Genomic DNA, 23,772 nt, shown 5'->3' with positions numbered 1-23,772 from the left:
TAAAAAAACTGAGTCTATTTACTACTGGTGGCCCAGTGGCTGTGGTTTTATCATTTTGTATCACTGCATTTCTCAGCAATACATAATGCTACATATACTACCATAAATTACAATGCCAGACTCCTTTGTGTTTGTTACCGTCACTGGCAGGGTAGCAGGAGAAAGGGATAAGTGATATGCATAAGCATGGCTAATGTCTGCGTGTGCACATGTTGTTTTGACTTGATGCCGGAAATAGCTAACACCATTTTGTTGTAGGCCAAAGAGAAAAGCTTTTTGCTGCTTGTAAAATTTACTATCTTTTATCCACATCATAAAAGGACCCTTTAGTCTTCATTTCTATTCTCAATGGATTGTTTCATGCCACATCCCTACACTCTAGTTTAGCAATGATCACCTGCAAATGCTCCATTTCCTTTGTGTTCATGACATCACCCTCTCCTAGGTTTCTCCATACTTCCATATACAAAAGTCGAGTCAGCACAAGATCAGTTTACAATTAAGTATCAGATAAATCCTAACATAATAGCTGTAAGGAACATATATAGTACAGCCCTTGGTTGGTGGTGCTCCCAATATTTAGGTATCTAAGCTTATTTTCCTTCTTCTTTGCAAGAAAGCAAAGCTAAGACAAAAAAACGGCTTTTTGGGGCACACATTAAACAGAATAATTTCATGAAAATTAGGGATTGTAATTTTAAAATATAATTTTAATTGGATGCTGCCCCCTAAAAATAGTCCCAAGGTTTCAAAGTTTGGGGTACATCAAAAAGTATAACTATATTAAACAAGAATTAAATGTTGATGGGTTCTGCAAAGTATTTAAATAATTTCCCTAGTTATTTATTCAAAGAGCTGTTACTTATACTTCACCCCCTATGGAAATCATCAAATCCCACTCAGGGTACCTCCTAATTAGATTCAAATTGTATATTCATCAACCACGTGTGAGCATATCTAGTTAGAATGTAAACTATTTTTTTCAATCAATATACAAACAGAGGACATGTAGGTGCCAAGTGGAACATATCAATAAATCCTGTATATACAGCGATATCTTTACTCTTAATGTAAAAAGTATCTAGGCTTTTAAACATCTACTATATGCAGCAGGAGCAGGCTACTTGGATACCAATTGGATACAATTATATTGACTCAAAACAAAAATTGAAACAGAGTCAACAGTGTCAAGTTCAAATATGTCATGCAGATGCCTCGGTCACAAAATGCAGAAGTAAAGGGAATGAGTATTGTCTTAAGAAAGATTGAGAGACACGTCTCTACTGTTCAATCTACTGGTAGGAAGTCCCTGTTGCTAACAGCATTGCAGGGGAACATTAATCCTCCAGGCGGAATGAGAATGGGTATGCCCCCCGACAAGAGCAGAGTTAGAAGCAGCGGAAGCCCGACAGCGCTGGAAATCCCGATCGTGGATAGGTAAGTATCTACTAACCTAACCTAACCCCCCTAACCCTAACCCTCCTTAGGGGTGCCTAACCCTAACTTCCCTCCCAAGTGCCTAACCCTAATCCCCCCTCTAAGTGCCTAACCCTAACCACCCCCTTCCCCGCTGCCTAAATGTAAGTCCCCCTGGGGGGTGCCTAACCCTAACCCTCCCTCCCCCTAGCCTAACCCTAACCCTCCCGGGGGGGGTGCCTAACCCTGTCCCCCCCGGGAGCCCTAAACCTAACCCTCCCCCCCGCGGCTGTCCGCTTGCGGCGCCCGGCATCACTACGATCGGGATGCCGGGCGCCGGTCTCCCGGCATTGGGGAAATGCGGGCGTCTACGTCTAGACGCCTGGCATTTCACCCTTGCCGGGATATGACAGTCGGGAAGCCGGCTGCCGGTATTTAGGCAGTCGGCTTCCCGATTGCTTCCCCTCCAGGCTGACTGAGAGAATCGTGTTGAAATGAACATTGATAGGTCTAAAGGAAAAGATTGTGAGTGGAGAGCAGACAATGGAAAAATACTGTTAGGGTCAGTAGAAATTTGCAACTCAGTCACTTCTGCTGTCTAACGTCATACATGAAATGCATTTGATGCTAGATGAGAGAGTGTCTGAGAGGTCTGCCTGACAGATACGATAGGTAAAGGGGCACTTGTGCTGTCTGCAAAAATATTCAAACCTCAGCTAATGCCGTAGTATTGCAGGGGGGCTTGAAAGATCAATTAGATGAGAGTGTGCACTAAGAAGATTATAAACAAAATAGATGAATCTTCAAATTGAATCATTCTGGTGTAGTGACAATTGATAGAAAACACATGATTAGAGCTGCTTATATGTGCAGCTATACAGCATAAATAGTGATTCAGTATAGTAATATCTCTGTCACTCATAGAAAAAAATCATCTGCTAATTAGTGACAGTGTTAATCGTAATGAGTAATGCTTAAAGTAATATCTGTGTCACGTGATAATAACACCAGCCAATCTGATGTATCTGCAAACAATAGAAATATGTAATAAAGCACATAAATGATGGCTGCTTCTATGTTGAAATCTGTATTCTACTTAGTATTAACACCTGTTCGTTGGTGACGATGTTACTCACAATGAATAATGTTTATAATAATATCTATACCATACATAGTAATGACACCTTATCGTAAGTAACAGTGTTAATCGCAATGAAGAAAGTGCTTTTTGTCATGTACTTGAAACAGGCAGATGCAGGTTAAAGTGGTACTACATAGGACCTGTCTGTTCAAGGTTAACTAATCATATGCGGCTCAGTCATCCACGATTTACAATTACGCCCATGAAGTTTAAGCTGCCCATGTGTCAGTGGTAAAATAAAAGAGTACCTGCGGTTATGAGCATACCAATATTCTGCCACTAAGTGCAAGTTACTCACAAATACAGCTGGGGATCAGATAACTAAAAAATTAGTCTGTGCTGTGTGTAATATAAAGAGATGCAGGGCTGAACTAAAGAGATGCAGAGCTGTGATAAAGAGATGCAGAGCTGTGATAAATAGATGCAGAGCTTTGATAAAGAGATGCAGAGCTGTGATAAAGAGATGCAGAGCTGTGATAAAGAGATACAGAGCTGTGATAAAGAGATGTAGAGCCTTGATAAACAAAGAGATACAGAGCTCTGATAAAGAGATGCAGAGCTGTGATAAAGAGATGCAGAGCTGTGATAAAGAGATGTAGAGCTTTGATAAACAAAGAGATACAGAGCTGTGATAAAGAGATGCAGAGCTGTGATAAAGAGATGCAGAGCTGTGATAAAGAGATACAGAGCTGTGATAAAGAGATGCAGAGCTGTGATAAAGAGATACAGAGCTGTGATAAAGAGATGCAGAGCTGTGATAAATAATGAGATTCATTACTGTTATAAGAGAAGCTGATTTGTGAAGAAAAATAAAGAGGCAGACTCAGTGGCGTCCCTCCCCGCAGTGTCACCCAGTGCGGGGAGGGATGCTGTGTGCATGATGAATCCAGGCGCCACCAAAAAGGTGGCGTGGTCTCATGGGCAGGGTGATGGAAGAAGGCGTGGCCTCATGGCTGAAACCTCATGGTCCCATTAATACTGGGGGGCAAGGAGGGTGCCAGAGGTGCAGACTGCCCTGTGTGCAGTGCTGGCCGGCTCCCTCACAGTGTCAGGAGTCAAGCGCTGCACTTAATTATACAGTGTTGAACCCGGCTCCTGCCACTGAGGGGGGAATATGCACCTTGGTGTCACCCCTCGGCGTGTGACACCCGCGTGCGGCCTGCACCCCCCACATGACACCACTGCGCAGACTTATATAAACAGCCCGGTGAGGAATGTAGGAACTAAAGATGTGCACCGGGCCATTTTTGCTGGTTTTGGTTTTGGATCTGTATATCCTTCATGTTTAGGATCTGGATTTGGTTTTGCGAAATCGCCCTTGCGTGTTTTGGTTTTGGATCTGTATTTTTTTTCAAACAATTATAAAAACAGATGAAAATCACTTAATTCGGGCCTGTTTTTGTTCCTACAGTGTTATTAACCTTAATAACAATCATTTCCAGTCAATTTTAACCACCTCACAGCTCACAATGTTATTTTCACAATTTTTCACCAATATAGGCCATAGGCTGCAGTGAGCTGGCTGGCTAAAGTAAGCAACAGAGCAGCGGCACAAACGCATTGCAGTTTAAAAAAATATAGGACATCTATGAAACATTACCACTCAGCAGTGGCAGACAGGATAGCAGTTTAATAAACAATAAAAATGTCAGTCGGCAATGCCACAGACTGTGCAAAATGTAAAGAAAAGAGGTGCAAGATGGAAATGTCCGTGGGCCCTCCCACCCACTCTTATATGGGATGTTAAAAAGGACATGCACAGTTTAACAAACCAAGCACTTTAGCAACAAGGACTGATACTTTCGTGGCTGAAGTACTTGGTTTGTTTGAACCCCCACAAAACAATTTTTTTGAAGGACTACCTCCAATCATTAAGGAGGAGGTTGATGATGAGAGTGTTGGTGGTGGAGAATGCATATGCTGGTCTATACTGCTGGTAGCTGATACTGGATTGCTTGTTATTAATTTTCAAATTATTATAATTTTGTTAAATTAATTGCATGAACTCGCTGCAAATGACGTAACAGGGAGGAGGTGCCTAGTTGGTTAACGTCCCTACCTCTACTAACTTTGGCTTCACAAATGGTACAGATGCCTTCACAACTGTTGTCAGGATTTGGGTTCAAACAATTCCACACCCAAGATGTGGCTTTTCTGGTCTTATGCCTAGGCATGACAATGACTTTCTTTTTATCATGAGCAAGAACTTATACAAACAACATCCTCATTAGCATCAGATCAGACACAAATACCCTCCTTTTGCACTTACTCCACACTATCATTCTCAATTTCTATTAATTCACCATCTGATACTAGTACAGCCATCATGGCGTCAGTGATCCGCTGTGCAACTGGGTGACAGCTGTCATACTTGTTTCCTCTATCAAAGGATTAACAGTCAATTGTTTTTTTAACTACTACACAAGTAGTAGTCTTCTTGGTCCCTTTGTGGGATGAAGATCCACCCCATCAACAGCAGCAGGCCTAGTTCTTAAGGATTCTTCTGAGGAATCCTGAATAAAGGAGGAGTCACCTAGCCTTATCCTGGATGCAGAACTACCTCCGATCATTAGTGAGGATATTGATGAGGAAGTTGGCGGTGAAGATTGCAGGTCCAGGGATCTAGCTGAGGGAAGGGAGCTAGCTGAGGCTGGACTGTCTGTTGTTATTTTTTAACACCAGTTTCTGATTTTCCACAGATGTTCCATGAACTTGCTGCAAATGAAGTAACAGGGAGGAGGTTCCTACATGGTTAAGGTCCCTACCTCTACTTACTGTGGCTTTGCAAAAGCTCCAGATGGCTTGACAATTGTTGTCCAGATTTGGGTAGAAATAATTCCACATATAAGAGGTGAATTTTTTCATCTTATGCCAAGGCATGACAATGGTCTTTTTCTTATCATGGGCAACAACTGTTTCCACTGGTGCCTGACTTACACAAACAAACTCATAAATATCATCCTCATCAACATCCTTATTAGCAAGAGTGTCAACTACATAAATATACCCCTCATCCTGGTGCACTTCCACACTAGCATCCTCAATTTCTGTGTCAGCATGTTGACATGGGCTGCTCATCAAAGGGTGCACAAATGGTGAAAGGAGGCTACTCTTCAAGTACAGAATTGAAAAGGTCTGGCTCACACATTGCACCCGAGGACACACTTAGACTCTCCTCAGGGATTTGTGACATTTCTGAGCACACAGTTGGTTCCTGTGCTTTAGTGGTTTTCATATTTTTGACACCTCTTCTAGAGTGAAAAGGGTTTACATCGTCATGAGAGGCAGAAGAAGATGCCTCACTGACAGTTGCAGATCCACCACTCATAAATAAAGGCCAAGGCCTTAGCTTTTCTTTGCCACTTCATGTGGTAAATGCTATATTGTCAATTATATGTTTTTCTGCACTTACTTTCTCTTTATTAGAGGTGTTTTTTCTTTACCACTGTAAAATTTAGGTTATTTGATTTTAGATGCCATTACTTAAACCCTCTATGCCCTTAGGCATCGGCTTTAGTAGATGACTAATATCATCATGACTGGTGGTAGCAGCTGTAGTAAAAGTATTTAAGTATTTGATTGTTGCTCCTGCTCTTCTCCATCTAAACTGATTGTTATCCATTTTTCAATTCACAGCTCAGCTCACATTTCTGGTATTCAAAGGGCTTTGTACATGAAAAAAACTCACTGTGGTACAGCACACAGAACAGTACAAGTACCAATAGAATCAAATATATTTTATGTTACTTTTTTTATACTTTCGTTTTTCAACTGACCCTGCTCGGAGTCACAGTGCTTGTGCTATGGCCTGTGGAGTCACTAAAGCACCAGACTGTGACTAGACTGGGAGTGGATGGACAACCGAGCACAGCCACTGGATGGAACAGTACAAGAACAAATATATATATATTTTTTACTTTTTTCGCAAATTACACTGTGGAGTCACACCATTTATGTGAACGCAGTGGGGTACAGCCTGCAGCATCACTGTACTTATATGGATACACTGGGGAGTACAGCCTGCAGACTCACAGTGCTTATATGGATACATTGGGGTACGGCCTGCAGCATCACAGTTCTTATATGGATACACCGTGGTACATCCTAGATACACTAGGGTAGGGCTCGCAACGTCACAGTGCTTATATGGATACACTGGGGTACATCCTGCAGCGTCATAATACTTATATGAATAGACTGGGGTGTGGCATTCAGCATCACAGTACTTATATGGATGCACTGGGTGGGGTATGGCCTGCAGCATCACAGTGCTTATATTGATACACTGGGGTCTAGCACAAAAAAACAACTACTTTTTACTTTTATTTTAACTTATTATTTTTCTTAGCCTTTTCTTTTTTTACAGCCCCTGGACAGACAGCACAGCCCATGGACAGACAGCACAGCCCCTGGATGGACTCAGCACACAGCCGTTGGTGGACAGCACAGCCCCTGGATGGACAGCACAGCCCCTGATTGAAATCACACAGTCCCTGGTGGACAGCACAGCTTCTGGGTGGACTCAGCACACAGCCCCTGGATGGCCAGCACAACCACTAAATGGATTCAGGGCCTGATTCAGAGCCGCACGCTGAAACAGGGCGGCACTTTTCTTTTTTTAACTGGCCTCCTGGCTGCTCGCTAAGCTGTGGGTGACCATCAGGCTTGCGACGAGACCCTTGTGGTAGAGTCTCATCCATCGCAAGGCCCAGTGAGCTTCCGGCTCTAATAGAGCTGGAAGCTCACTACTGAGGCCGCCCCCAGACGGCAGGCGTTCCTTCAGGAACGCCTCCATTTGGCCAGCCACATTGCAATTATCGTGACCATCGGTCTTGCGAGGAGACTCTGTGGTAGGGTCTCAGCTCTTATAAGCCCGAGTGGATTTCCTTCTCTAATAGAGCAGGAAGTCCACTACTGACATCACAAGTGATGCCAGTAGGGCCGCCCACAAACGCCAAGCGTTCCTAAGGGAACGCCTGCGTTTGTGCAAGCAGCCCCCCTGGCCGCCTCCAAAACAGGGCGAGCTGTCAATCACAATCGACAGCCTCCCCGTTTTGGTGCGAGACCCGTAGCAACTCAGCAAGCAAATGGCACCGATCACCGCAGGGAGGGACTTATATGCAAACCAAACCCTGTGATAATCCGACGCACGATTGATGATGTTTTGCCTTGTTTTCGGATCCGAGTCAGACAGGAAGACCCAAGCCTGACTCTGATCCGGCTCGGAATCGAGATGTACCGGACCCGCTTATCTCTAGTAGTAACTGCATATGAGCTATAAAGATCAGTTAGCTCCTGATAAAAGAAGGGGAATATGGGGGTCATTCAGACCCGCTCGCGAGGGAAGTTCGCTCGCAAGTGGGTCAATGTTTGGCGAATGTTTGGAGGGAGCTCTGTCGTGCGCATGCGCGAGACCCGGCGAGCGACGAGAAATACGTCGCTCAGGGTCTCGCACCAAAGGGGGCATGCTGTCAATGGTGACTGACAGCACGCCCCCTTTGGTGGGCGTGCCGGGGGCGTGGCGGCCAGATGGAGGCATTCCCATGGGAACGCCTACCGTCTGAGTTCGGCCCCACTGACATGAGCAATGATGTCAGTGGGAGTGACTTTGGCTCTGATAGAGCCAAAATCACTCCTGGGCTTGCGGCAGCGAGACCCTACCGCAGGGTCTCGTCGCAAGCGCGATGGTCGCGATGTTCTTTGACCATCGCGACCATCATCATGGACGCTCACATAAGCTGTGGGTGGTAACCCACAGCTATGCGAGCGTCCATGAGGACGCTCCAAAAAAAGGTAGGAGGGCCCTGATTCAGAGCGAGCGCTCTGGTCAGAGCTTTCAGCTCTGAATCAAGCCCTATGTTTGGAATAACACCACTGGCAAGGATATGTACTGTATATATTTTTGTTTGTTATTGTCATAACACAAGTACTGTGCAGGAGTGGAGAAGGAAATGTAAATATTTTCCCATTATAATTTATTGTTTTACAACCAAATAGTGTGCTGGAGGAGTCACCCAACATACTGTATTTGCACAGCACAACCACCACACAGCATCACCTATGCCAGGGACGGGGGACCTTTTTCATGCCAAGGGCCATTTGAGTATTTATAAAATAATTTGCAGGCCTGGTGCAGACCATGCTCCCTCCACGGGATGTCACACGGGGGCATGGCCACAATCGCCGGTGATTACAGCAATGCTGTAAAGGCAGCAGTGTGACCATCTGAAGCATCCTAAGGACACTCCAGGTAGCACTGCTGCATAGATTCTGGCTGCAGGCGGCCATTCTAGGCACCCTGCTAGCCAGATGAGGCTAGCAGAAAAAAAGCTCCTAGCTTTATTGATTTTCAAGTCCCACCTGCGGTTACCTCGGCAGGGCCAGACCAAATGATTGTAGAGGCCAGACGTTCCCCACCCCTGACCTATGCCCACACAAGGAAACTTTTCTGTAAAGCCTGCATGAGTACAAACCCCTTTCAACACTAATTGCCCACACCCATAAGCTAGCTGAGGCAGAGGAATGCATCAGCGAGGTGAGCTAACTATTAATTCACCTTATACCAGCTACCAGCTAAAGATTTTATACCAGTTTTTATACCAGCTAAAGTTCCAGGGGGCTACATAATGATTAAGGACATACAGGGGTGTATCTACCCATTGACCAGGATGGCACTCGCCAGGGGCGCCGACCAAAGGGGGGCGTCGTCCGGCAGTGCCACCAGCAGCCAAGGGGTGGACAAGTTCCCCGGCCCCACAAGTGTAGGGCAAACCGCAGTGAGAGATGTCTGCCCTACACAGCAGTGGCTGTGTGTTTGTAATAGGAGCCAGCCAATGAGAGTCAGACAGACTCTCATTTGCTGCTGCGTCGTCCGCGGAGGGAGCCGGCTCGAGCTCACTCATGAGCTCCATCTTCCGGCTCTCCCCCCAGCATGTGATGTGAGAGACGTCATACGTCATGACGTCTCTCCCATGCAGGAGAAGAGCAGGCCAGGACTTAGAGCAGACAGCGGCGGTCGCGTCAGGAGCGGGGATCAGGTAAGTTTAATTTTTTTAGTCCTTTGTGTGTGTGTGTGTAAGCCTGGCACTACAGGGGGGGCAGTGAAATAGGGGTGCCCGCTACTGGGGCACTTTATGGGGGGGTGCCCGCTACTGGGGGCACTGTATAGGGGTGTCCACTACTGGGGGCAATTTATGGGGGGTGACCACTACTGGGAGAACTGTATAGGGGTGGCCAATACTGGGGGCAATTTAGGGGGGTGGCCACTACTGGGGGCACTGTATAGCGGTGGCCACTACTGGGGGCACTGTATAGGGGTGGCCACTACTGGGGACAATTTAGGGGGGTGGCCACTACTGGGGGCACTGTGTAGGTGAGACTACTACTGGGAACACTGTATAGGGGGGACTACTACTGGGGGCACTGTATAGGGGGGACTACTACTGGGGACTATTACTGGGGGTACTGTATAGGGGGGGCTACTACTGGGGTCAACTACTGGGGGCACTGTATAGGGGGGGCTACTGGGGGCAATACAGCATAGGGGGGATTACTACTGGGGGCACTGCATAAGGGGGCACCAGTCCATTACATTGCCAGGGGTGCTTGGATCCCTAGATACACCCCTGAGGACATATACAAATAATGTCCCACAATAGCGCTAATGTGAAGTGCATACAGTAGTACTCAGATAAGTTTAGAACCCCAGTCACCACACTCGAGTGACAGATAACTTCTTACACTTTTTATAGAGGTTATCTTCATTTCCTCTTTTCTCTGATGTATGCTCAATTCTTTGTGTTTTTCCTTCTTAGTTATCTCAATCTTCCATATCCGTAATATTTCATAATAATTCCAATGAGTGATATGGTATGTTTATCTTTTGCAGAAACTCCAGGTGCCAGCTGGAGAGTTGCAGTCATTGGCATGGGATCGTGTCTTGCTGTAGTCTTCTGCGTAATTTGTGGAATTTGCATATATATATTTATATATATATATATATATATATATAAATTAGACTATAAATTAGAAAGTCTATAAATTAGACTTTCCCCTATGGCTCCTGCTCTCCATCCTGGACACTCTCCATAGATGAATCTCAGAGACCTGGCCATATAGGCAAATAAGGCTCCTTGTTTACATAGGCAGCTGCTGGGGGTGAATGCGTAAGTTTTATAGATCAATTGCTTTTTTTTACTATAATGATTAAGGAGGCAAAAATCCTTAATAATTCTCTTATAGAGGCTATTTTAATTTAGTGATAGAAAAAAATTATTGAAGACAGAGGCAACAATTATTTTATTGCTATATAATGGAGCCCATATCATAAACTAATAATTATTGCCCCTTTATAAGATTTAATGTCCCCAATTAACAATCAGTTTTTATTGCCCCCTTAATATAATTACAGTAATGTGCCTATTTAAATTAGGGATGTGCGCCGACCCCGTTTTTGGTTTTGGATCTGTATCTCCTTCAAGGTTTTGGATCTGGATTTGGTCTTGGTCCCTTTTAGATCTGGATTTAAAAAAAAAATAGATAAAAAGCTTTAAAAACAGCTAAAATTATGTAATTCATGCAATCCAAAGGCCGAATTTCGGAGTTACCCAGATCTTCCCTGGAGATCAGAACTGCGACTCGGATTTACCCGGATTCACGAAATACGGGTGAATTCGGATTTCTGCAGAACCCAACCGCACATTTCTCATTTAAATTAATATATGTTCTATATATGTTCTATTTATCTTCTCCATAAATCCAGAATTACGGTTATATGAACTTCTGCTGTAATGCTGCATACAGCATTTGTGTTTTGGCTTATCTCATGCTAATAAATTTACTGTTAATATCATCATGAAAATACCATATTTTGTTTTAAATTGTGTTTAATTTTTCTGATTTTACTGCAAAAACAATTCCAAATCATTCAGAATTTCTAATTGGGGCTGTCTTTGGTTTTAGACAAATATGGACTTACTTTATGTTAGGGATGAGCGGGTTCGGATTTCTGAAATCCGAGCCCCCCCGATCCGAGTCGTATCCGAGTCAGGCTCGACTTTTCCCGCCTGACTCGGATCTGAAATCGAGGCAAAACGTCATCATCCCGCCTTCCGGATCTCGCAGGTTTTGGATTCTATAAAAAGTCCCTGCGTCGGCGCCATTTCTCACTCCGGCTGTCTACAGTGAAGAGGGAGGGTGTGAGCTAGGGCTGGGTTGGCTGTATTTTGCTGCTGTTGTCCATAGAGGCTGGCTGGGCTGTGTTGTGCTGCTGTCATAGGGGCTGGCTGGGCTGTGTTGTGCAGTCAGTTGTCCATAGGGGCTGTGTCCACTCCAAAGTCTATAGGGGCTGGCTGGACTGTGTTGTGCAGTGTCCCATAAAGGCTGTAGTCTTAGAGGGGTGCTGTAGTGTTGTCCAGGGGGTGATCTGTGCATCAGGGGTGCTCCCCCAAAGTGCACTCCAACAAAAATAAAAGATTCTACTTTTTTTTTCTGTCTTTGTGAATTGTGTGGGCTGTAGCCGCACCGGCATCCTCAAAGCAGCAGCGCCAAGCGTTCGTCTGTCTGTTAAAGGGTGGTGTAACCCCCAAAGTGCACTCCAACAAAAATAAAACATTTTCTTCTGTGTTTGTGAATTGTGTGCACTGTACGTGCATCAACAAAAGAGCAGCGCCAAGCGTGCGCCTGTGTCCCATAAGTCTGTCTGTTAAAGGGTGGTGTAACCCCCAAAGTGCACTCCACAAAAAATAAACAATTCTTTTTTTTCTGTGTTTGTGTGCGAAATGTATGCGCAGTAGCCGCACGTGCATCAACACAGCAGCAGTGCCAAGCGAGCGCCTGTCAAGGGCCGGTTAGGACATCTGGTCCGGACTGAAGGACGTGCCATCAATTTCTGACATGTCTACTGTCACTGCATATGATACTGTCACCACTGACAGAATGGTGGAGGATTACATTGGTGACAGCATCCAAGTAGGGATGTCAGACAGTCCGTACCTGTACTGGCAGGAAAAAGAGGCAATTTGGAGGCCCCTGTACAAACTGGCTCTATTTTACCTGAGTTGCCACCCCTCCAGTGTGTACTCCGAAAGAGTGTTTAGTGCAGCCGGGAACCTTGTCAGCGAAAGGCGTAGGAGGTTGCTTCCACAAAATGTGGAGAAGATGATGTTCATAAAAATGAATTATCAACTCTTCCAGGGAGACCAGCCTCCAGAACGTACAGAGGGACCTGTGGTGGTGGATTCCAGTGGGGACGAATTAATACTCTGTGAGGATGAGGATGTACACAACACTGAAGAATCGGTGAATGAGGAGGATGAGGACGACATCTTGCCTCCGTAGAGCCAGTTTGTGCACGGACAGATTAATTGCCAGCTTGATTTGTGGGGGCCCAAACGAACCAATCATTTCAGCCACAGTCGTGTGGCAGACCCTTGCGCTGAAATGATTGGTTTGTTAAAGTGTGCATGTCCTGTTTATGCAACATAAGGGTGGGTGGGCCCAAGGACAATTCCATCTTGCACCTCTTTTTTTTCTTTGCATTATGTACTGTTTGGGGCCTAGTTTTTCAAACTGCCATCCTGTCTGCCACTGCAGTGTCACTCTTAGATAGGCCACGTGTTTGTGCCGCCTACTCGTGTCGCTTAGCATAGTCATCCAGCTACCTCGGTGCAACCTTTTGGACATAAAAACACTATTGTGAGGTGTTCAGAATAGACTGGAAATGAGTGGAAATTAAGGTTATTGAGGTTAATAATAGCATAGGAGCAGAAAAACCCACAAATTTTACCTGTTTTTATGCTTTTTTTCAAAAAAATACAGATCCAAAACCCAAAACCCAGAACCCAAAACACGGAAGGGTGGTTTTGGCAAATCCAATCCAGATCCAAAAAACGAAGAAAGATCCAGATCCAAAACCAAAACACGAAAAGTGGCCGGTGCACACCCCTACTTATGTACAGATTTAACAGGTGAGGAGTAGCTGACATTTGGAACAGACACTTCAGTGTTATAATACTACTATTTGAATACTACAAATGCCACCTCTAATAAAGCAAAGGGTGGTACTGCACTGATATAATATAGATTATAGGTAATGTGATAAGGAATATAGGCCCTCATTCAGAGCCGGACGCTCTGAGCAGAGAGCTCGCTCTGAATGAGGGCCGTCCACCATAAAAATGGAGCGTCCTCCTGGACGCTTGTATAGCTGTGGGTCACCACCCACAGCCTATACGAGCGTGCAGGTTGATGGTCGCGATGGTCTTGACCATCGCGACCATCGCCACTGCGAGCCGGAGCCTGCGGTTGAGTTTCTCAACTGCAAGGCCCGGAGTGATTTTGGCTCTATCAGAGCCAAAATCACTCCCACTGACATCACTAGTGATGTCAGTGGGCCGGCATCTGACGGTAGACGTTCCCTTGGGAATGCCCCCGTCTGGGAGGCACGCCCCCATGCCCCCGGCACGCCCACCAAAGGGGGCGTGCTGTCAATCAACATCGACAGCACGCCCCCTTTGATCAGACACAACGAGCGAAGGAAAGTCCTTCGCTCATCGCGTCTGGCGCATGAGCACCACGGAGCTCCCTCCGTCGTGCGCATGCGCAGTGCATGTGCAGTGCACACCATCGACCCACTTGCGAGCGGACATATTGTAAGCTCCACTGGGGCAGGGACTGATGTGAGTGGTCAAATATTCTCTGTAAGGCGCTGCGGAATATAGACCTGATTCAGACCTGCTCTCAACGGTGCGAACGCTTGCTGTGAGCGATTTTCCCCCATCTGTGCATGCATATAATTCGCAGTGCGCCTGCGCAGGCCATTCGTTGCGATCTGATTTTGGTAGCTCATACTGTAAGCCACTATCAGGTCGCTGCTTTGAGTAACAGATAGTGCCGTTTGTGGATAGTAACGGGAAGGTGCATGTGAACGGGAGAGTGGTGTTGTGAATGAAGGCATGTCTGCCCGCCAAAACGCCATTTAAAGGGCATGCTTAATTAGCAAAGCAGCGTCATTGTACATGTCACCTGCATGTATTTCAGCCCGCACTAATCGCAGTGCTTGCGGCGGGGAAAGGCAACCCCAAGGGCTGCGAGCAGCTCCGATGGCTCACGATGGTCCCGATTAATCATATATATCCCGAAGAAGACGTGTGTTGCGAGTGGCAAGGGGGCATCTTCAGACACTTGCGAGCGCACTTTGCCGTAACTCGCTAACACACAGTGGCCGTCCATATGAGATGCAGTGCGAGCACTTCATTTACATATCCGGCCCCTTTTGCCAGCAAGCGATCGTATCTTGCGAGCAGGTCTGAATCAGGTCCTACGTGTGCGCTATATAAATAACTGCCAATAAATAAAAATAAATAAATAAATAAATATAAAACAGTACAAAATAAGAGGGAATGGGAAAAGGGGACCAAGCCCCATATAATCTATATCCTACATTCTATGTACTGATAACAAATATATTTAACATACCATAATAAATTTCCTTGTCTCAGAACTTGGATGAAACATAAAGCTATTGCCCAAGATATAAGGTGTGTAAGGTGTGTAAGATAAAGATTTCCACCACAGGCTCATTTCTAGCTCTTGCAGCAGCCTCTATAAAACTCTTTGGTAACCTATTATTATAATTGTAATCTCTTGGTTACTTATATTTAGTTTGGAACATGCTGACAGAAAGTGTAATTATCAGAACTGAGATACAGTGCCATAAAAGTCTGTGCCCTTACTACAATGCAATGGGCGTCACTCCACATTTTATCTCACACGTCCATTATGGTGTATTGTACAGTATGCGTGTCAGGCAGTGTGGAATCATAGAGTTCGGGAAGTGTAGTTCCAGAAAGTAAACTTACCATGTGCAGACTGGAAAAAATACAATTTGATTTACAGAACAAGATATTTTAGAAAGCTGGAGGAGTGGAGGCAGCACACTTATGTAGGCATCATCTGATCTTATGAGTCATCCCAAACCTTATAATCCAAGTAACATAACCCCAAACCTACAGTATGCATCAGGTGAGTGTGGAAGAAAGCAATACTTATCAAGGAAAATCAAATAGGTACCCTGTGTATGGAGGCAAAATATATGCATGGATGCAATCCAATTTATTTAGGAAATAATGTTATATGGAACATAAATGAGGGTGATATTAGCAGTAGATTGGGAGAGTTATGTAAAGCTTTTATTTAATGACAAGGACAGGACAAATGTAATAGTATGGTGTGCTAATTGGTAATGTATTTATATGTGCAAGCAATGGACTGGGGATTATCACTTTCCAAACTACAATGATGCATAGTGGTACAGTATGTATCAGATGTGCAGATGGACTGTCCCTATTAATTGAGATATAAGTATATTTGTGCACTGACCTTTATAAGAAGGGGTAATTCCACCATATAAGGTTTGCTCTTTGTAACTTAGGGTCTGCTTCAAAGATGTGCACTAATGCCATCGCAGCTGCAATCCTGTACACAACTGCTGTACAAATATATGCAAATGTCGCAGATGCAGAGGAATGTATTGAGACATCCACCTGCGGCTTTGCAAATCCAAGCATCTGTGCACAAAGATGCAGCATCGGTAGCAGATCATTCGATTGTCGTAGTTCTGAGTAACTCTATACTTATTTATAATGGTCGCGCAAACTGATACACTGGAGTCACTTTCACTGTGTATGGGATGGCAGAAGCAGGCTGCGACATGCCCTGAAAATGATTGTAACACACCTGTGTTGTTTGACACCACTGCCCGTTACCTCCCCCAAATGCTCCCTCATGTTACTCACACTGCAAGTGACTACAGTAATGTATTTTGGAACGTTGGCTCAGATGTATGCGCAGATTGCTGATCATCAATGAACTGCGAAAACATAGGAATAGCGTACATCTCTTAAACAGGTCCTTAGTCGTTTACAAGCAAATAAAAAGAAAGTACTTACTAATGAGGATTTGAAGGGCGGATGAATACACTGGGTAAACAAATATAAAGGCAGCTCTAACTCACCTACTATGTGATTTATTATAATTATACCCTGGACCTCTATGTGGGTGTGTGACTGTGCGACTCCATACAATTGCTCTAAATAAGAACAGTAAAGCCAGCACTCCATGAACCAATTAATTAAAACTAGAGATGTGTGCCGGATCATTTTTGCTGGTTTTGGTCCTAATACATTGTCCGGTTTTGGTTTTGGGTCTGGTTCTGCCCAAACCACTGTGATTGGTTTTGGTTATGGATTATTTTCCAAAAATTGGCAAAAAAAGCTAAAATCACATAATTTTAGCCTGTTTTTTGTTCCTAGAGTATGATTAACCTCAATAAAATTAATTTCCACTCATTTCGAGTAAATTTTGACCACCTCATAGCTCACAATATTGTTTTCCTCCAGTTTAATCCAAAAGGTTACACTGAGCTAGCTGACTGACTAAGCTAAGTGATAGCAGTGGACAGTACAAACATGTGGCAGTTCAACTTCAAACATGGCACATGGCTCACACTGCGTGGAGCCACAGGGCTTATATATGCAACAATGTGCACTAGGGTAAAGTGCACCAAACAGTACAAACAATGGAACTTAACTATATATATATATATATATATATATATATATATATATATATTAGGGATGTGCAGGCTCGGATAGGTTCGAGTTTGCACGTGGAGTTCGGATTTTTCCCTCCAAAAAAACGGAACTTAGAAAGAGGCAAAACGTCATCTTACATGGACGAACATCATCATTCCTGGACAAAAGTCCAGGAATGATGATGTTCGTCCATGTAAGATGACGTTTTGCCTCTTTCTGAGTTCCGTTTTTTTGGAGGGAAAAATCCGAACTCCACGTGCAAACTCGAACCTATCCGAGCCTGCACATCCCTAATATATATATATGTGTCATTATTTTTGTGGAGGTCACAGATAAATTCAAACTGCTTGGAGCCACAGGGCTTATATATGCACGTAAGCATCTTTTGATGGACACAGCACAAACAATTTACAGCAGAGTATAGCACAGCATACAGCAGTGTGTCCCCCTATACACTTTGACTAATATACAGGGCAGTACAGCCACTTGTGAGTCTGGACACAGCACAGCCTATACAGCAGAATATAGCACAGCATACAGCAGCATGCCCCCCTATACACATTGACTAATATACAGAGCATTATAGCCACTTGTGAGTTTGGACACAGCACAGCCTATACAGCAGAGTATAGTGTAGCATTCAGCAGCAGGCCCCCCATATACACATTGACTAAGAGCAGCACAGCCACTTGTTGTGAGTCTGGACACAGCACAGCCTATACAGCAGAGTACAGCGCAGCATATAGCAGCGTGCCTGACAGGGAAATGGCGCCGAGTTCCAGACGTGCAGCCTTATATAGAATCCAAAACCTGCGAGAATCTGACGCTCCGAAGAGACGTTTGCCTCAAAGTGGAATCCGAGTCAGCCACCGTTCTGATTGACTCGGGTGATGGAAGTTTGGAAAGGTTCGGATAGCATACAATCTGAACCGCTCCTCTCTAATTAAAACAGTAACATAAGTTTATGATTTTCAGACAGAACACTGAAGCATAAGCTGCTATCACTAATATTTTAAAAGTGTAAATTTACTATAGAGGATATATTTAAACTTTTTCAACTAAATGGTTTATGAAGTGATGGTTTTCTTATTCTAATGCTGGAAACACCGTGGTTGATGCAAAGTTAAAGTTACTCCAGTTGGCAGAGCATAACTTGTGTATTTTTGCACTGCTCGTGGTCTGCAAATGATAATGGGCAAGTACAGGCGATGCAGAGTCAAACACATGTCAGTTGTATCTATACTCACAACTGGAGAGGTGTAACAGGGCGATGTTCAGTGAGGGCATGTCATCATCGGCTATGTAGTATTGGACGTAAGTGTAAATAAATACACTTGTTTTCAGATGTATCTGTTGCAGCACATAAAGGCTGGTAGAAATGTGCACTGATGATGACGAGTAGCAAACGAAGAGTGGGTGGTCACATTGATGATTGAGTTTGAGTGCCGGGGAGGGATCTTGTGGATCCCTCTGCTGGAACTTTTTGCAAAGTGAAGCCTACAGGCTACAATAGCAGATGACATCTGCAGATGGCATTAGCTACTGAGGCAAAGCAAGAAAGCAGTCCCCATTGGTTTCTCTGGGGGCTGTTTTGCAATCAAAAACAGGGGACCCCAGCAGATATTTCTGATATCTATTTGCCAAAGTCTCTTTGCCAAAATTATCTGTGGGCCACTTGTTGGGAGTAGGCCAATTGTGAAACACGTGTTAAATATCATGTTGTCCACTAAAGATCTATAATAATAATAGAACTTAAAAACACACTTAAATTATAGTAAACTGACATTTTTCCCCTATAGTAAATAAAATTATCTATTGATCTGGATCTGCTGCTTTGGCTGTTATGTAATTAGTAAGTCATTCCAAAATGCTGATTACAGCAGAATGCATTCTGCACATTTTATAAGTCTGGATACCAACATTTTATGAGAGAGTTTTGACTAGACAATTAAATAAATAAAACTTCATTTAATAATATTTTTACAACAAATAATTTAATCTAATATATTTTATATACATACACACAGGGCTAAATGTAATAGTGTCCGAGTGTACAAAATGTGTGAGTTTAGCGCTACACTCGCACATTTTGTAAACTCGACAAATGTAATAGGGTCCAACAACATGCATACTAGGGTCCACAACTCTCACAATTTAAACTCTCATCCAGATGTTTTCCCATTTTAAACATACAACTTGCGCAATGTAATAGGGTGAGCGTTTGAAACTCACACCTAAAACATCACCAAGAACTCTAAAAAATAATAGACATGGTTTTCATAGGTGAGTTGTATGTGTCAATTTGGGAAAACAAGTACATATAGACATTGAAAGCACATTTATGATAAATAAAAATAAATAAAAATATTTCTAACTTAGAAAACAAATACAATATTTTACACCTAAACATAGTCATGTACATGTATTTGTAAAAGCACATTACACTAACCAATATTAACTAAAATGTAATCCCTAAATTGTGTTCCTCCATGTAAATGTTTTAAAACCTATTTACCTTAATGTACCCCTAACTATTTAAACACACATTACCCAAAAAATAAATTATACTTAAAAATTAACTTATGTTCAGAAAACACACACAATCACAAATGTTTTCAAAACACCTTACTTAAACAACATAAATATTCTAACAAATCCAAATAAAATAAACAAAGAAAACAAATCAAGAAAATAATGTAAAAAAAAAATTGAGAGGCTGAAGGGCCTCATTTTTTCCCTTCCCCTTTTGATGCCCCACCCCCAACGCCTCCAGACACTGTGCCTTGGGGGGTTCACCAGCGAGCCTGTGTTGCCTGCAGTTGCTCCCGTGCCACCTGTGACCACACCCATATTGCCTTGGATAGGTCACGGGTAGTGTGTGTTAATTCTAGCAGTCGACAGTTGATCTCGCAGGCCATCCAGGTGCTCTGTGCCACCGCCCTTATACTATTGAGCCTCCGCAGCTGCTGCCCAATGGAATCCAGCTGCTGGTCCATGAAGCACAGCTAGTGGTTTCTAAAATTGTGGAGGGACAAGGAGAGCTCCTCCACACTGGGAACACTGTCCTGTGGAGTGGGTGGTGGTGGATGAGGCTGCTCTGGTGGTGCCACGGGTGGCGTAGGCGCCACAGGAGTGAGGATGATGGTATCCTCCTTCTCTAACTGCCTCTCTCTGCCAACTCTCCTGGAAGTCATGGCTGCCCCAAAACACTGAAACTGAAACTAACTCTCTCTCTATCTCTCACAAAACACCTCCTCTGCTCAAAATTGCCTACTACCGTTCAGAGGGCAAAATGTAGGATAAGGGTTTACAGTATGTAGGGTGTGCGATATTTAAATCAGGGGACATTGGTGACATACCACATAACAAACCTAACACACATGTTCAAAATCCATGAATGTATTGCAACCACTAAAATAGCCTGGATTGATATCATAATCAGAATGGAATGAATAATTCAATAAAATGCACTTACCTTATCCAATCTCCACTTTGTAAATGTGGTTTGACTGACCAGCCAATTAAATCTTCTCATTCTAGTAGGCGGGCTGTTTAAATTTGCTCACTTGACAGACAAATAAAGGATCTTTGTCTAAAGGTGCCCACAGACTTAGCGATGTGCTCACGATCCGACATCGTGTACCATTTCCCCTGAACTCTCCCCAGGAGCTCCCCGGCAGTCGTGGGCACGATTTGGTCAAAAAAGCTGACAATTTGATTCACGATTTCACGATCTAGCAGATCGTACGCATCGTCATATCGTGCACGATAAATCGTGAGGTTACCAAAACAACATACAAGGCTCTACTTGGTGGGAAATGTAAATAATAATAACAATGGGATGGGCTAGCCAGGGTATAAAAAGCAGGCACCATTTTAACCCTGTGCACATTCTGCTCTGCTACTAGTGAGGCTAGGTGTATACCTGCTGAAAACTGTGCATTGCTACTGTGCTCTTTGTATTTGGCTTGCCTTTTACCTGCAAGTGTGTGCAACTGAATTCTATATTCTATCCTGTTCCTGAATTCTGTGCTGATGGATCCCTATCGGTATAGAGTGTTGGTCACCCAAGCTGGGGTCAAGGTGATCCAGGAGAGGGCCCAGCAAAGGAGGAGAAGAACATGCTGGACCAAAGAGTGGCTGCAGCAAAGGGATACTCGCTCTCATGTCCCTGCTGATGGAGATCAAGGAGAACAACCCGGTTGACTACCGCAGCTACCTGCGCATGGATGACGCCACCTTCCAGGAGTTGCTGCATCTGGTGACCCCCCACATCCGGAGGAAAGACACAAGATGGCGGAGGGCAATCCTTGCTGAAGAGAGGCTGGTGGCTACCCTAAGGTACCTGGCTACAGGAATGTCATTTGAAGATCTGAAGTTTCGGACACTCATCTCAACTCAGTCCTTGGGCGTCATCATCCCGGAGACCTGCAAGGCTATCGTTAAAGTGCTGCAGTACCAGTATTGCAAGGTAAAGAAAAAAAACACAATACACATATGTTTCTTGTCAAAGAAAAAAAGTTTTTTATTTTTTTCTTTGTTTGTTTTTTTTAAATTTAACTCTTTATCATAACTGTGACAGCCAATAAGGCAGCATTAACAAGACTGTGCTGCATAGCAGTCATTAACATTTGTGCGGCAACAACACTACATAGTACTTAATTAAATTTTGTTGTCTTTTTTTTTTTAACTCATTCTAAAAACTGACAGGCACTATGGCAATAACACTGCTCTGCACTGTGTCAATAACAAATTTTCTGTGGTTTTTATTTAAACTCTTTATTATAAGACAGCCAATTAGGCTGCATAAACCAAACTGTGTACTGAACTGTAGGCAATAACATAATTTTTACTTATTTTTTATATATAAATTGCACAAAACAGCCTTATCACCAAATTTTATCAATCCCAAAAGGTAGCCAGCTGTATGTTGTATGGTGGGTGAGATGCCATATTGAACAGGCCAATACACACATGGTAAAATTACAGCTTGTGGCCTCGGCTTCCAGCAATCTGTACTTGCGCCATGTGTGTAGTGACCTTGTCCAATCAGCATCATCACCACCGTATAGCATACAGCCAGCACCTTTTGGGGGTGATAAAATTTGGTGATAGTACAGACAAGAAGAAGAAAAAAAACTAAAAATTAAAAGTAACACGGCAAATCTTCCTCTGACTCTAGCAGAGCATTATAAATGGTCTGGCTCGTGGTTGGGGTGCTGGGTGGGGGAATAATCTCCAACTGGGCTGGGGGGGACTGATATAGGCAGTTGGGGCAGGCGAATAAAGCAGTGGGTCTACAATGTAGGTGGAGTTGTGTAAACTGCTGTTGATTGACCTAATTAGAAGCTCATAGATGAGCCTGTGGAATTTTTTCTTAGTGACCTCATCCATTTTTCTCATGCGACTATTATTAATATGTGCAGTAAAATCGTCAATATCATATGGCGCTTTCTAAAGGATGCTTTCAGCTTTTTGGAGAAACAAGTCCTCCTGTTCTGTGTGCTGCTGCTTTCTTGCCTGTTTTTTTTCTTTTTTTTTTTGGGGTGGTACCGAAGAAAATGATGGTCCTGGTAGAATGGGTGTTGGTATTGGGGTCAAGTTTTCCACCTCCCTGTCCCCGAGAAAACTTAGGTCCGGCGTGGAGGATAAATCAGGCTTTTGGGTGGGAGTCTATATAGAAAAAAAAAAGAAAAGCAATATTATAGTCATGTTTTAACACATCTTTTACTATTTTTCCAATGTCCTAACAGTGGAAGAGCATCGCTGAAGAATTTGAACAACGTAGGAATTTCCCTAACTGCGGAGGAGCCATCGATGGAAAACACATCCGCATCAACCCACCTGCCAACACCGGATCATATTACTACAACTACAAAGGTTTATTCAGCATCATTCTCATGGCAGTGGTGAATGCCAACTACGAATTTTTGTTTGTGGATCTCGGCAAGAATGGCCGTGCTTCAGATGGTGGTTTCTTCAAACAGACCACTTTCTACCAGAGACTCACCAACAAAACCCTCCACTTGTCGTCACTGGATGAGACAAAGCACGGGTTTACTGGAATGTTATGTGTTTTTATATGTATTTTAGTATGTTTTATTTCAGGATTTTAATGTATTATTATTGTATTTTAATATGTTTTTTTACAGCAACATTATGTGTTTTTATATGTATTTTAATATGTTTTTTTCAGGATTTTAATGTATTTTTTTATATTGTAATATTTTTTTTTTACTGGAATGTAATGTGTTTTTATAAGTATTGCAATATGTTTTATTTTTGTTGTTGCAATGTATTTGTTTATGTTGTTGACATACATTTGTTTATGGTGGTATATTCAAACATCATAAACAAATGTATCACAACAACAAAAACAAACTTTATATATGTATTGATGTTGTTGTAATGCTTTAATTTTTTTGTTGAACTAAATTTGTTTTTGCAATTTTATATTATTTATGATTTTGCAGTTATTAGGTGGCCCATGACATTGGTGGACATTGGTGGGTAGGTGGGTGGCACACATTGGTGGGCAGTGGGAGGTTAATGCATGACCCGGTCACCGCCCACCTCATATAGGCAGGAGGTGGCTGGGTCATGCATTTAAAGGTGGGTGGC

General features: G+C 43.5%; 1 protein-coding gene across 6 annotated transcripts in view; it reads left to right on the top strand.

Moving 5' to 3' along the window:
* LOC148540355 (dual oxidase 1-like) overlaps positions 1 to 23,772 on the top strand; it is a 229,697-nt gene that overhangs the window by 5,343 nt on the left and 200,582 nt on the right. For 2 of the 6 annotated variants that reach the window (XM_088445643.1, XM_088445650.1), the window contains one exon: positions 13,376 to 13,524. The exons of 3 other annotated variants lie outside the window; for them this stretch is intronic. In XM_088445643.1, coding sequence (XP_088301769.1) covers positions 13,508 to 13,524 — 17 coding nt within the window. In that variant the 5' untranslated portion in view covers positions 13,376 to 13,507. Of the gene's footprint in view, positions 1 to 13,375; positions 13,525 to 15,454; positions 15,581 to 23,772 lie in introns of all 6 variants that reach the window. One more of the 6 variants, XM_088445669.1, reaches the window with a different exon arrangement.

Source organism: Taudactylus pleione, unplaced genomic scaffold (genome assembly GCF_031769625.1).
Source record: "Taudactylus pleione unplaced genomic scaffold, aTauple2 ptg000019l, whole genome shotgun sequence".
Taxonomy (NCBI): Eukaryota; Metazoa; Chordata; class Amphibia; order Anura; family Myobatrachidae; genus Taudactylus; species Taudactylus pleione.
This window is presented reverse-complemented; position numbering and strand designations above follow the sequence as displayed.